Source organism: Gigantopelta aegis, chromosome 9 (assembly GCF_016097555.1).
Source record: "Gigantopelta aegis isolate Gae_Host chromosome 9, Gae_host_genome, whole genome shotgun sequence".
Taxonomy (NCBI): Eukaryota; Metazoa; Mollusca; class Gastropoda; order Neomphalida; family Peltospiridae; genus Gigantopelta; species Gigantopelta aegis.
The window spans coordinates 74,790,074-74,803,787 of record NC_054707.1 but is presented as its reverse complement, the minus strand read 5'-3'; the positions used below and the strand labels follow the sequence as shown (position 1 = coordinate 74,803,787).

At 37.2% G+C, this 13,714-nt stretch overlaps 1 protein-coding gene across 1 annotated transcript in view; it reads right to left on the bottom strand.

The window, feature by feature from the left end:
* Window positions 1-4,493, bottom strand: part of LOC121382032 (ras association domain-containing protein 9-like) — a 34,785-nt gene extending 30,292 nt beyond the window's left edge. The window contains exon 1 of the mRNA XM_041511498.1: window positions 3,508-4,493. Coding sequence (XP_041367432.1) covers window positions 3,508-3,519 — 12 coding nt within the window. The 5' untranslated portion in view covers window positions 3,520-4,493. The remainder of the gene's footprint in view (window positions 1-3,507) is intronic.
* Between the last annotated feature and the right edge of the window lie 9,221 nt (window positions 4,494-13,714).

Below are 13,714 nucleotides of genomic sequence, written 5' to 3'. Positions count from 1 at the left end.
ACGCTAACACTAAATCGTGGATGTGTCACTATAAACAAGTTGTTAATCGAAGAGGGTGAGGAGTTCAGACATCAAACAAATACAATTATGTACGTCTATACTTAGGTGCGGTTCTAATCGACTACAATCTGTTTGTCAGCTGGGTCGAAACAGCTCGACGTGGTCAGTGTTTCTACGCCTGCATATTGATTTGCTTTAAAACATGCAGCAGACCACAGACACTATCCTATTACTGATATTTTTAAAAAAAACCATACGAAAGGAACGTGTTAAAATACAATTAGTTCACAAGAAAAGATGCTGTGCGAATGCTTATATATAATATATGTGTCTGTATGTGTGTTTGTGTGTGTGTGTATATATATATATATATATATATATATATATATATATATATATATATATATATATATATGTGTGTGTGTGTGTGTGTGTGTGCGTGCGTGAGTATTATATATATATATATATATATATATATATATATATATACACGTGTGTGTGTGTGTGTGCGTGCGTGCGTGCGTGCGTGCGTGCTATAGAAAGTTGGCAAACGTATGCACTGTTAATTTGTTCTTTATGCAACGAAATTAAATTGTTTTTACTAAATCCTGTTTAAATGCACGAAACGCTTACGGTTGATTACCGCAGCAGCTGAATTCCAAAAATAAGTCCTTCAGATTACATTTTAGCAGCGAGAAGTATTTTATAATCATTTTATCAAATGCAATTAGCACATATGATACCGAACTCGTTGCTATATAAGCAGTGAATTAATGTCTGGAGTGGGCGGAAACTGGACCTTTTTTGTGATCATATCTTAAAGATAAATATATTTCCCCCTCGAGAAACTGCTTTGTTTCATATAAAGTTGGAAAAAATTAAAAAAGTGTTTATATATTTATACAGAAAAGAGGATTAAATACTTGGAAAATATCGACTTAATGACGGTTACAACGTGATTTCAAACTCATCCAGTGACTGGAGTTTTGTTTTTGTTTGTTGGTTTTCTTTGTTTTTCTTTTTGCTGGTTTTACCACGATCGACGTTCCGGTTTATTTGCTATTTACAATTTTAAAACATTAATCTCCTTACTTAGTAATCGCACTAAAGTCCTAATCCCAGATTAACTAGAACGATTGCTGTTACGTATCTAAGAGTTTTACGAATCCACGTCTAAAACTGAATATCTAAAATACCGGTACTATAATATGTTCGAAATGTTGAGTAGTGATGAGTTCATAATTCCCACATAACACTGGACAAAGGCCAGTGTGTGTGTGTATGTGCGTGCGTGCGGGCGTGTATGTGTTGTTATGTCTTACGAAAAGTGCATTAATGCATAATTAGTAATGCCCATTTTTGCATTAAGTATTATCCATCATGTGCATGATTCAGTGTCTTAGTTGCCTTAACTTTGATACCTAATAGCCGTTCATTAAACAATGTGCTGAGGTGTCTTAAACCCTTGGTTAGCAGCAGCGAAGAATTAGCGTTCGTTTTAGTGGTTTTGTCTTTTATAATAATTTTTGGCAAAATAGAACAACAGATCTTGTCGTTTAAAGGTAAAACTTTCACCTACGAACCTTTTTGTTTCACTGAGTATCTTCAGTAGTAAAACGTAGAAAAAGGAGAGGTGTAAACAAACGTTTATGCCACTATATTGTTTTGATTTTTGGGTGTAGATAAGTTTTAAAATGTAAAATGGTCTGTAGAACACACCAACTAATACGAAATGGCTTATGGAATGAAATAAACACTTACAAACCATCACAGTCACTGTAAACAAACTACCGTAATAATATGTCACCATACCTTGTAATAACACGTCTTTGATATGGCATCATATCCAGTAAAGAACTTTCAATCTTTCAATCTAACATTAGAATTTTTTTTTTACTTTATCAACACCGCCCATCTCAAATATTTCATTTGTAGCAATTGGGTTTTCCCTGCTATGCGAGTATTCCATTTCCGAGACAAATTGCCAAAAACCTGTGACCGGTGCTGCGCGGTGCAGGTGTTTCCAAACGTTCGAGTAACTTGACATCTACATGTGTAGAATGATCGCCACAACACAGGCGATACATCCGTGGCTAACACTCGTCTATGAAGAATTCCCGCGTGTACAGCATAATTTGTCTTAATTCTTCAAGTTATGACGGGTGGAGGGCTGGGTGGGGACAGAATAGAAAAGACAACTCGTGACAATAACAAGACGATAGAGATTCTTATCAGTAAGCATAAACTTACGAGACGAGGGGGTGGGGTGGAGATGGGGGAGCACCTTCCCCTAGTGCTTTGAGCAAATCCTCAAATTTTGGCAGAAATGATCTATTCTTGCAAAATGAGCTCACCTGAAACCTGAGCTCACCCTGTTTTTCCAACATTCTACCCACACTATAGTTGTAATCCATATATACAAATGTGTAGTGGTTCGTTTGTAGCCACTATATTACTGTTTGGCAGTAATGCTAATGTGAATAAATGTTGTTATATCCAGATTCGGGCATTTTCGTTTAATGGGGGGGGGGGGGGGGGGGGTAAGCTTCCGTCCACCCCTACAAAAAGAGAGACCGTACGCCAATATTAGTAAACTAGTTTGTCATAAGACATATGGCATCCGTCGCATCTTAGCGATTCCTCCCCATCATTCTCTGTATTAAAATATGATTTCTGAAAACACCCGCATTAAAATATGATTTCTGAAAGCATACCCACATTAAAATATGATTTCTGAAAGCATACGTTTATTAAAATATGATTTCTGAAAGCATACGTGTATTAAAATATGATTTCTGAAACATACCAGTATTAAACTAGGATTTCTGAAAGCATACCCGTATTAACATATGATTTCTGAAAGCATACACGTATTGAAATATGATTTGTGAATGCAGACATGTATTAAAATACGATTTATGAAAGCATAAACGTATTAAAATATGATTTCTGAAACAATATATCTTACTGAGTAGTTGTATGTCACTGTATAACACGATTATATCTCGCAATGGCAAAGTCGTAAGAACTGCATGGATTACCTTAACATTAGGGCTTAATGGCTTCAAACAGCGTGCTAAACTGGAGGGCATGAGCTAATCCGATACATCTGCTGCCAAGTGAAATCCAGTCGTCGGCAGACGCCAGATATATTGGACTATGCACGAGTCAGATAAACAAAACAAAAAAGGCTATAAAACGCTGAATTTGGTAACGTTTGGTTACAGATAAAGAACGACAATAAAAATAGGCCTAATGAGAGGAAATAAATTAAATCTTTAAACAAAAATTACTGAATTTTAGGACGTAATTAGTTTTAAAATGTTAAATAGAAGGGTCATCTTGCCTAGGCAAATAAAAACCCACACACACAATAGCCCCCCCCCCCCCCCCCCCCAAACCCCCCCCCCCAAAAAAAAAAAACCAACAACAACAACAACAAAACCTATCAATTAAATAAGTAACTATTTAACTAATTAAACCATCTTTTTTTCACAAACACCTTACCATTTCGTTCATCGTGAATCTCACTGCTAAATGGTTCCATGGGTACGAAACCGACTCATCTAAATCGGTCCAGTTTTAAACTTATATCCAAAGATTGTGGCACGGCATTAGCAATTGACGGAATCCCATTCGTATAGACACGACAGTTGACATTTGCGTCCAGAAACAGGCTGTGATCGTGTGCTCTCGCTGTATGAATCCGTCTGTATCTTCCCCGTCTGTTAGTCTTCCGACTTCCAATCGCACAGAGACACCATGTTCAGTCGTATCTCCAAACACTTGCCTGCCGTGGTAAATCCGTCCATGCAACTACGGCCCTTTTTCAAACACCACCGAGCACAAACATGCTCTCGCTAAAGGGCGAAAAAAAAATGTAATCACGACACATCCAAACAACATCCAGAGCTGTGCACACAAGAAAACCTCTGCCTGCTATTTGCTACATGTTTCTCTGACTGGACGCCACAATTATTTTCTTGTCCTAAAGGCGCGTAGGTAATGTAAATTCCAAAATGTAAAATACACCAAATGTAGACTCCTTGTAATTTGTTTCTTCCTTTTTTTGAGAATACTTTTCCTCTTATTTCTTTCTGGGTTTTTTTTTGTGTTCAGTTCCTTGTCCTGGTTCGTCGTAGACCTGCTGATGTCTGATCCGAAAACATAAAAGTTTAAGTTTAAATATTTGAAGCGTCGACCGACAATTCGGGATTATGAAATCTCAGAACAAACAGCGGTCCGGCACGCTGGGACAACAGAGACGGATTTCCCAGCCGCGAACATAAAATCTGTGTTATCGGTTTGATTTGAGCGATAGGTAAATTCTCACACTGTTTCCAAACGCCAGGCTACGTCGAGGTATCGCAGCGGTCCCCTGACCCACGGCTTAAACCCAACACAGCCGTCTTTACTACACCGAGTACCTGTCGAATCGACGTAGCACCTGTTTACGTTATGTTGTAAGCAAACAGTCGCTATGTCGCGTAATAACATCAGCTATATATACACACACATACACATGTATAGAGGGATTTAACCTGCTTTCACCGCTGGTAACGCGCAGTGGGCCGGTCTTAGGGCGACAAATCGAGGCTGTCGCGTACATGCGTAAGTGGGTTGCGCTATAATCCAGCCGGGTAACGCGTGGTTTGGTCATTTTCTCATGCCCAAAACTCAGTCGTGAATGGAAAACATGTATAGCATACCTTAATGGAAACGAAAATACACGAGATTTGATAGTTTTGTCCATAAATTATTTGGCGAGTGGGCGGCGGTAACAATAGCTGTACACTAACTGGTAAGATTAAACGATAATTGGAAGGTGCTCTTCAAAGAAACAGGAAATTTATTTAAGGTGTTTTGAGACCGGTAATCACGGTCGCGTGCATTTGAACGTTCTTAATTAGCAATTATGAATTATTTATTTATTTCCACAGACGGCGAGTTATTGGTTAAATAAGATCAAACAGAATAATGTCCTTCACAGATAAAATAGAATTTCGTTTTCTCTATTAGTTTGTTTGTCTTAAAGGGACAGACCCTAGTTTTTAAACCCTAAGACATATTTGTTCACAATTAGAGCCGTTTATGATCACTAAAATCAAACATTACTTATATTTTATTGTTTATATTATCCATTTCAGTACAACCGAAGTTTTTCTGCCCATCCTAGTGTTTCTAATACCACAAAATTCATTTTTTTTTTTTTTTTGTCAGAAGTAACAGTTATGGAGTCGAGTTTTAGTCGAGATTTAACGGCATTTCACCGTTTCAACTTCACAGACTCTTGGTTCACTCTCTTGTAACGTTATTCAAATGTGTTACAGGTCTGTAACTTAACCGAACTTAGTGTCCATTTTTACTGGTTGAAAATAGGGTCTCCGTCTTTAAAGCCGCAATCTCATGAAAACAAGTTTAAGAGCGGAGTTGAATAATACAATAAAAGTAAAAGCCTGACAAGATTAGGGTTTTTTTTCTTTTGTTTTGTTTTTGTTTTTGTTTTTTGTTGTTTGTTTTGGGTTTTTTTTTTCATGTTTTGACAATATGTATTGATAAGTGAACACACTCGATTTTATTAAAACTGTAGTTGCGTTTTACATTTGTAAATGTTGTTTTTGTTATTACACTTCAGAATAGGAGGCGAGATTGTATCTTTAATATAAATTCACTCATTACTGTAGCGTTGTACACAAATTTATTTTAAAAAAGAAATACACAATGCCAAAACAAAAGTTTGGATTTAGTGGAGAACTAGAATCCGAATCGATCCTGTTAATTCTTTATATCGGGTGGATGGATGGATGGATAGAATCACGGCATCGGTAAATCTGTGATTGGATGGTACATTTTGGATAGATGGATTTGCGTTTATGTATGGAGGGATAGATGAATGGACGAACAGGTGAGTGGCCTTTGGGTGACTGGATGGAGAGTGTCACGAACGGCGGACAGATCTTACAAAGTTATCAAAATTAGACAAGTAGTACTTTCTACGGAATAACCTCTCCGAAACACAACAACAACAACAACAAAATAAAAATAAACAAACAAATAATAAAATGAATATAAATTGTTTTAATTAATAAATTTCAAAGAAGGGGCGGGATGTAGCCCAGTTGTAAAGCGTTCGCTTGATGCGCGGTCGGTCTAGGATCGAGCCCCGACGATGGACCCACTGGGCTATTTCTAGTTCCAGCCAGTGCTTCACAACTGGAGTAACAAAGGCCGTGGTATGTACTATCTTGTGTGGGATGATGCATATAAAAGATCCCTTGCTGCTAATCGAAAAGAGTAGCCCATGAAGTGGCGACAGCGGGTTTCCTCTCTCAATATCTGTCTGGTCCTTAACCATATGTCTAACGCCATATATCCGTAAATAAAATGTGTTGAGTGCGTCGTTAAATAAAGGATTTCCTTCTTAAACTTCAAAGAAAAAGAAAAGAAAAAGTGAATACTAATTATCAAATAACCTTTTTTTTTTTTTTTCCCTTCTTCAAAAAAATTAATTATTATCGTGTGGACACGCCTACGACATTCTTTGCGCATGTCCTGATATTTCAAAATATAGTCTCATAACACGGGTTGCCGTTAGATAGCCGTTATCGTGTCATCCACGACATAAACACCCGTTCTCGCCTCATTCTCCATTTCAAATTTCCTGTCCTTAACAAAGATTAGCCTGTCACGAGGAATGCTGTTATAAATCCACGCTTGTGTGGACACAAAAGAAACGATCAGGTTTCACCGTCCTACAACTCCGTCATCACAAGAAAGAACAGGGTGAAGTGGGAAACTTGTGTGATAAAAATTCAACTATATCATGAAATGTTTTGGTAGACTCAGAGAGTAGTCAGTCATTTGCAGTTGGGACCGCCTTAACCTTTGTGCAATGTTTAACAGTGTACGCAAAAACAAAAGAAAAAAAAAGAAAGAAAAGAAAACAGATTAGTACATGTATATACTTTCGCATTCTATACCTTTTTTGTGCTGGGGTGTCATTAAACATTAATTGATTGATTGATTCATCCATTCATCCATACATTCATTCACATTCTGGGTTTTCTTTTATACAGGGTCAGATTTGAGATCGGGCAGACCCGGTACTGTCCCAGTTGTATCGGCGAACTGCATGCCTCCAAGCTATAATTATATTTGAGATCGGGCAGACCCGGTACTGTCCCAGTTGTATCGGCCTCCAAGCTATAATTATATTTGAGATCGGGCAGACCCGGTACTGTCCCAGTTGTATCGGCCTCCAAGCTATAATTATATTTGAGATCGGGCAGACCCGGTACTGTCCCAGTTGTATCGGCCTCCAAGCTATAATTATATTTGAGATCGGGCAGACCCGGTACTGTCCCAGTTGTATCGGCCTCCAAGCTATAATTATATTTGAGATCGGGCAGACCCGGTACTGTCCCAGTTGTATCGGCCTCCAAGCTATAATTATATTTGAGATCGGGCAGACCCGGTACTGTCCCAGTTGTATCGGCCTCCAAGCTATAATTATATTTAACACCAATATTCTTCATCAGTTATCTCTCTGGCTCATTTTCATATAATAGTAACACAGTTGCATGCATTTCGGAGAGGATTTGTTGTTTTTTATAGCCTCTTTTAGCATGGTGCAGCACCGTGCCTTAATAGTCTAGTTTCATCTTGCCTTAATGAGCACCATGTATGCTGCCCTGAGGTTAAACAAGACTTTTTAAAAATAATTAATTACAGAATTGCCTTTATAAAACACTCAGAAAACATTTATTATTAATTAATAAATTATCTCTGTTATATATTGTCATTCATTTATTAAAGCAAGCACATTAATTACATTTATTACTATTTCTATTAATTTTTTGTCTTTAATGAAAACAAAAAGTACCATGAAAACGGTGAAAATGCCCCAAAGGGAAAAATGCCTCTAAGGAAAACACTGTGCATGTATGTTATTGGTCATACGCCATCCATACCTTACAAAATACTCATCATAGATGTGTGCCTTGAATTGTTTTTTATGTTACGAAATATCAGACTTATAGACCACTTATCAGTAAATATATTCATAACATGGAACAAATCAACGTTTGTTGTTAAATAAATAACCCTTCCCAATACCATTCAAAGCCATGCTTGTAATCAAGTACAAGGAAAACAGTTACCTGTAAAATAACGATTTGCTTTTTGTTTTGAAGCTTAATAGTATTTATGCCGAAATATGTAAAAAATATAACCTCACCGTGAATCAGTTTTCTCGCTCTCCGCATATTATGTCATGACGTAGCGTGTGGATACAGCGTTGAATGTTCTCTCCTTGCGATACAGCCCGTCCCTGTATTATAAACGAGTCTTAAACCAGTCCTTGTTTAAAAATTATGCCTTTTGGACCCTGAGACACTTTCATAGATGAATACACCATTAATTAGACAGTAATTTTATCTCGATTCCCCCTAAAATATATCCATGATATTTTTATGCATCTGGGCGGGTTTTGATTGAATCTGCAATCCAAGTCAGGGTTCCGTAATGTATCTAGTGGTGTCCAGTTACTTACGGAACCAGACGATTTTAGGACAAGTACTTATGAATTTATTCTGCTATATGGTTCGATTCGTATATTAATATATTCGTTCTTGTCGGGATTCTTGTCATAGAAAAATAAAATAAAATAAAACCACTTTAATTAGTATTGTTACGTTTATATATTTTTTAAATTATGCCTTTGCCACACTTTAATGTACCCTTTTCAAAGAATGACCCGTATTATGTCAATGATAGTATTAGCTGCACACTACAGGTTATGACATACTAGTAGTCAAAACGATTAAAACATTTGATTACTATAAATATATAACTCTCATTCAATATGAACACAAAGGTAAATATCGTTATTCAAACTCGCTTAGTAAAAACGCACCTTTAGTGTTAATGGACACGGCACACGACTGCAAATTCGGCAATAAAACACTAGGCTTAAACTGCGTCAGAATCATAGAGACTTGTACGAGAAAGTAAATATACCGACACGCCGATAACACGTTAATGGCCACGTGTATGTCAGCATGAATAATGCATAAATGCATCTGATTATAATCTATATGATCGGTGGTCGATGATATAAAAATGTAAAATGCGTTACTAAATATAGTACGCCAAACAACTGCATTAAGTCCATGCCAAAATAATCAGTTGAATGATAAGCGAATCAGGCACTAGATCACACCATTAGAGAACATTGATTTATTTAGTGTAGCCTATTGGATGTCAAATATTTGGTCATTCTGACAATGTTGCTACATTTCTCCATTAGTATCAAGGGATATTTTATGTTCATTTTCTCAAAATGAGGATCGTATTTACCGCGCCCTTTAATATAACAGTCTGGATCACAGGTTGGGACGGGGGAAATCCAGTCAGAGAATGAGTCCAACGAGCGCTCTACCAACTGGGCTAGATCCCGCTATATTATATATGCGATTCAGTGTGCCTGCCTACCAGCTTGTCTGGATGCCTTTTTGGCTCCCTGTCCGTGTGTCCGACTGTCTTCGCATATCTGTCTATCGACATCTCTCTCTCTCTCTCTCTCTCTCTCTCTCTCTCTCTCTCTCTCTCTCTCTCTCTCTCCCTTGCTATTAATACAAAAAAACTCACACACAAAAACTCACACACATGTATTGGGTTTCCTCTCTTTGACTATGTGTGAAACGTACCAAATGACTGACATCCAGCAGCCGATGATTAATAAATCAATGTGCTCTAGTGGTTTCGTTAAACAAAACAAGCCTGTCTATATACATGCCTCTCTATATATCTAACTGTATATTATGTCTGTCATTCTGTCAGTGTATTGTGTCTGTGTGTATTTGTGTCTCGTTAGAAATACTCGTGGTGGGGAGGGGTATCTTTTTTAAAGTCAACGTAGCCAAAACTTTAAGGATACAGACATGATTTTGTTTTAATGCAGGTGTTAAGGGCAAATGTACACTTAGGGAAACACCTGGTCCACGACGTTAGGTCACGCTCCGTGACACAGAAGGAAGAGCTTGTGTTTATGCTCTGGGTTGGTGCGGGGTCGTCTGGGGTCACTGGGGATTCTGTGTTACAGGAAACAAAGATCTCCAAATGACTGCACAAGCCGACATAACGTAGTCGTGTTACAATTACCTGATTTATCGCCTGTTAACGCCTTGTAGGTTCAGGGTCAAGTAGTAAAATAGATTCTGGATCCTATTGTATTTTTAAATTTCATGGTATCGCGCCTTTAATATGAGATTGCAATAATATGTTCAGATTATAACGATTGTGCATACGCTTTGTTGCATTTTAATGATACGCACAATGTATTCTCTATTAGATTCAAATTAAAAAAATATTTAATTATATCTATGTAATCGCGCCTTAAATATGAGATTGCAAAACCATGTTCAGAGTATAATGATTATGCATACGCTTTGTTGAATTTTAACGATACATACAATGTATTCTGTATTAGATTCATATATTTAGGCTTTATGTGGTCACGGAGTTAAAAATGATAATGCAATGAATTGTTGTGAGGTCATGACCCCGTGCTTATAAATCATCCACGTCTAGACTCAAGGCTGCGAGTTTCAGTCAGACATAATATATGATATTATATATTATATTACAAAATGCACACTTCATCACTGAAGACTTTGTTAAAGTGAACATGTAAACTGTAAAATGATATAACTGGCATAGTCAGAATAAGGCATGGTGGCCACGTCGCCCCAAACACATCTCGTTTTCACTTCAGTCCATAACACGACTCATAGACTGTGGTTCTCTCCCCCCCCCCCCCCCCCCCCCCCCCCCCCCCCCCACTCCCACCCTTGTCACCCCGATGTGGATGTCCCCAGTATACAATCCTGGCTACACCAATGAGCCCAGGTACTGAATTTTCTTCTTTTAAGCTCGGGTAAGTGCTTCAGCAGATCTATTATTTTTCTTTAATAGCAACAAATCCGAACATCTTTTCCGGGTTGCGAACCCAATACCTACCAGTCTTAACGCCTATGGCCACCCCACCTATCTAGGCTTTTCTGTCCGGGACAGATGGTTGTGGTTAATGAGAAAATAGGTCCATACACCGGAATCGATCGTGTGAATTATTGCACCGCGGGCGAACATTGAATATAAATTATTTAGCTAAATTTCTATTCTAACATAAAAAAACGATATTTCATTATCATTCAATTAATTTGTGGAAGGCTTTCATACTAGTAATGAGGGTCATTGCCCTCCGAAAAACACATTCCGTGACCTTTTTGGTTTAAAAGACTATTTTTGGTTTAAAAGACTATTTTTGTGAACATTTAGTTTTAAAACAGTTTCAGTGGAAGCATGTTTCTAAAGTGTTATAAGACATAGTTTGTCTAGTAAGAGAAGACTACAATATGCCCTGATGTGTTTGTCTAGTCAGAGAAGACTACAATATGCCCTGATGTGTTTGTCTAGTCAGAGAAGACTACAATATGCCCTGATGTGTTTGTCTAGTCAGAGAAGACTACAATATGCCCTGATGTGTTTGTGCGTTTTAGTGTGTGAGTGCGTGTGTTTGCGTGTGTCTTTATATTTATGTGTTTGTCTAGTCAGAGAAGACTACAATATGCCCTGTTGTGTTTGTGCGTTTTAGTGTGTGAGTGCGTGTGTTTGCGTGTGTCTTTATATTTATGTTTTTTTTTTCATTTGCTTGTGTGTGGGTTTTGTGTGTGTGTGTGTGTGTGTGTGTGTGCGCGTGCGTGCGTGTGCGTGCGTTGTGTGTGTGTGTGTGCGTTGTGTGTGTGGGTGCGGTGTGTGTGTGTGTGTGTGTGTGTGTGTGTACGGGTAATTGCAGTCTAGATGTGACCCTGTTAATGACAATAATATTTATAAATACCTTTATGAACGATGTGCGCATCTCTCGAAATATTCTTCCTCAAAAGAAAATCGCCTTCGATAATCAAATAATTATAGTTCCCACGTTGAACTTGACCTCTGATCGCAATTACGGTCCTCCAACCATCGAGTCCCGTGTTTAATTAGGAACAGGAAACAAAGACGTCAATTTGTGAGCGTACATAATCCATAAAGGTGACAGACTTATAAATATGGGATGAGTGGAAACCCGATACGTCGGCTTAATTAGTTTCCATGGCGACAAGGTAATAAATACACCTTATGCGTTAAGTGCTGCTTTGAATCAAGCAAGACTAATAAGTTTCGTAAGCAAAGGGCGTCAGAGTGAAGTGTAATTCTGTTACCGACTGTTACGTTATGTCGATGACATCAGGGGATATTTAAAATCAAACAACTTTTGTGGGAATTGATTTTCAACACAGATACACGTTTGTGAGTGAGAAGGTGGTTTCGGAGTGGTTGAGACGTTGAAGGGTTGAATGGAAACAAAATACAATTCACAGACCGCCTTTATTTTAGCTGGAATATAGCCGGGAGGGAAAACAATGTACACGGCCCGTGGGTATATGGGATAACATACATATTATGTACCTAGATACAGCCGAAATTGTGTTAATTAGCCACATAATAAAGTACCAAAATATGCATGGTCTGTTTTGGAAAATATATGCCATTAGTAATGCTGAGGTAGACACTGCAATCTGTTATCGAATACATTACAAATCTTAGTTATTTCTGGAGGTAACTAGGGTCTTTTTTATATTTTATAAATTGTCGCTCACATTTCTTGATGTATTGTTGACATAATTAGTTTTGCTGCATGAACTACAAATTTTGGTTCGCAGTTCATGATGTAACTGTTTTTATTGAATGTGCTACATATTGCCATCCATATTTCTTAACGTACCTTGTTTTACTGAATGTATTATGTACAAACTGGCGCTCACATTTCTATTATATTAATATAGTATATATAGATTTTATTTAAAGTATTATTTTAATGTCAGTATCTCGTAATTCCGTATGGAGTGGCTTGTGTACTTTTATTCTTGTATTTTTGTATTTTAATGTTTTTAAACCTGTGTACACATGGTGAGACTTAAATAAAAATATCTGTCTGTCTGTCTGTCTTTCTTGACAAAACTTGTATTACAACTGTTGTTCGCATTTCCTGACGTGACTGGTTTTATTGAATATACTACAAATTGGCGCGTGCATTTCTTGACAAAAGTTGTTTTATTGAATGTGTTACAATTTTGTTCGCATTTCTGGTGTTATTGAAAGTACTACAAATTGGCGCTCGCATTCCTTGACACAACTGGTTTCATTGGATGTGTTACACATTTTCGCATTTTTTGACAATACTGGTTTTAATAAATGTACTACAAATTGTCGTTAGCATTTCTTGACATAAATAGTTTTATTGAATGTACTACACATTGTTTCACATTTCTTGATGTAACTGGTTTTATTCAACGTACTACTAATTTTTGGTTCATATTTCTTGAAATAACTAGTTTTATTGAATTGTATTATACATTGTTCGCATTTCTTGACGTTACTAATTTTATTGAATGTATTACAAATTAATAACTGGTCTTATTTAATGTATTATACAATTTGTCGCTGGCATTTCTTGAAACAACTGGTTTATTAAATTGTATTACAAAATTGTTGTCCGCATTTCTTTAAAGTGACATGCCCTAGTTTTTAAACACTAAGACATATGTTTGACTATTATAGCCGTTTTTGATAACTGAAATCATGCTTTACTTAGATTTTATGGTTTAGATTATCA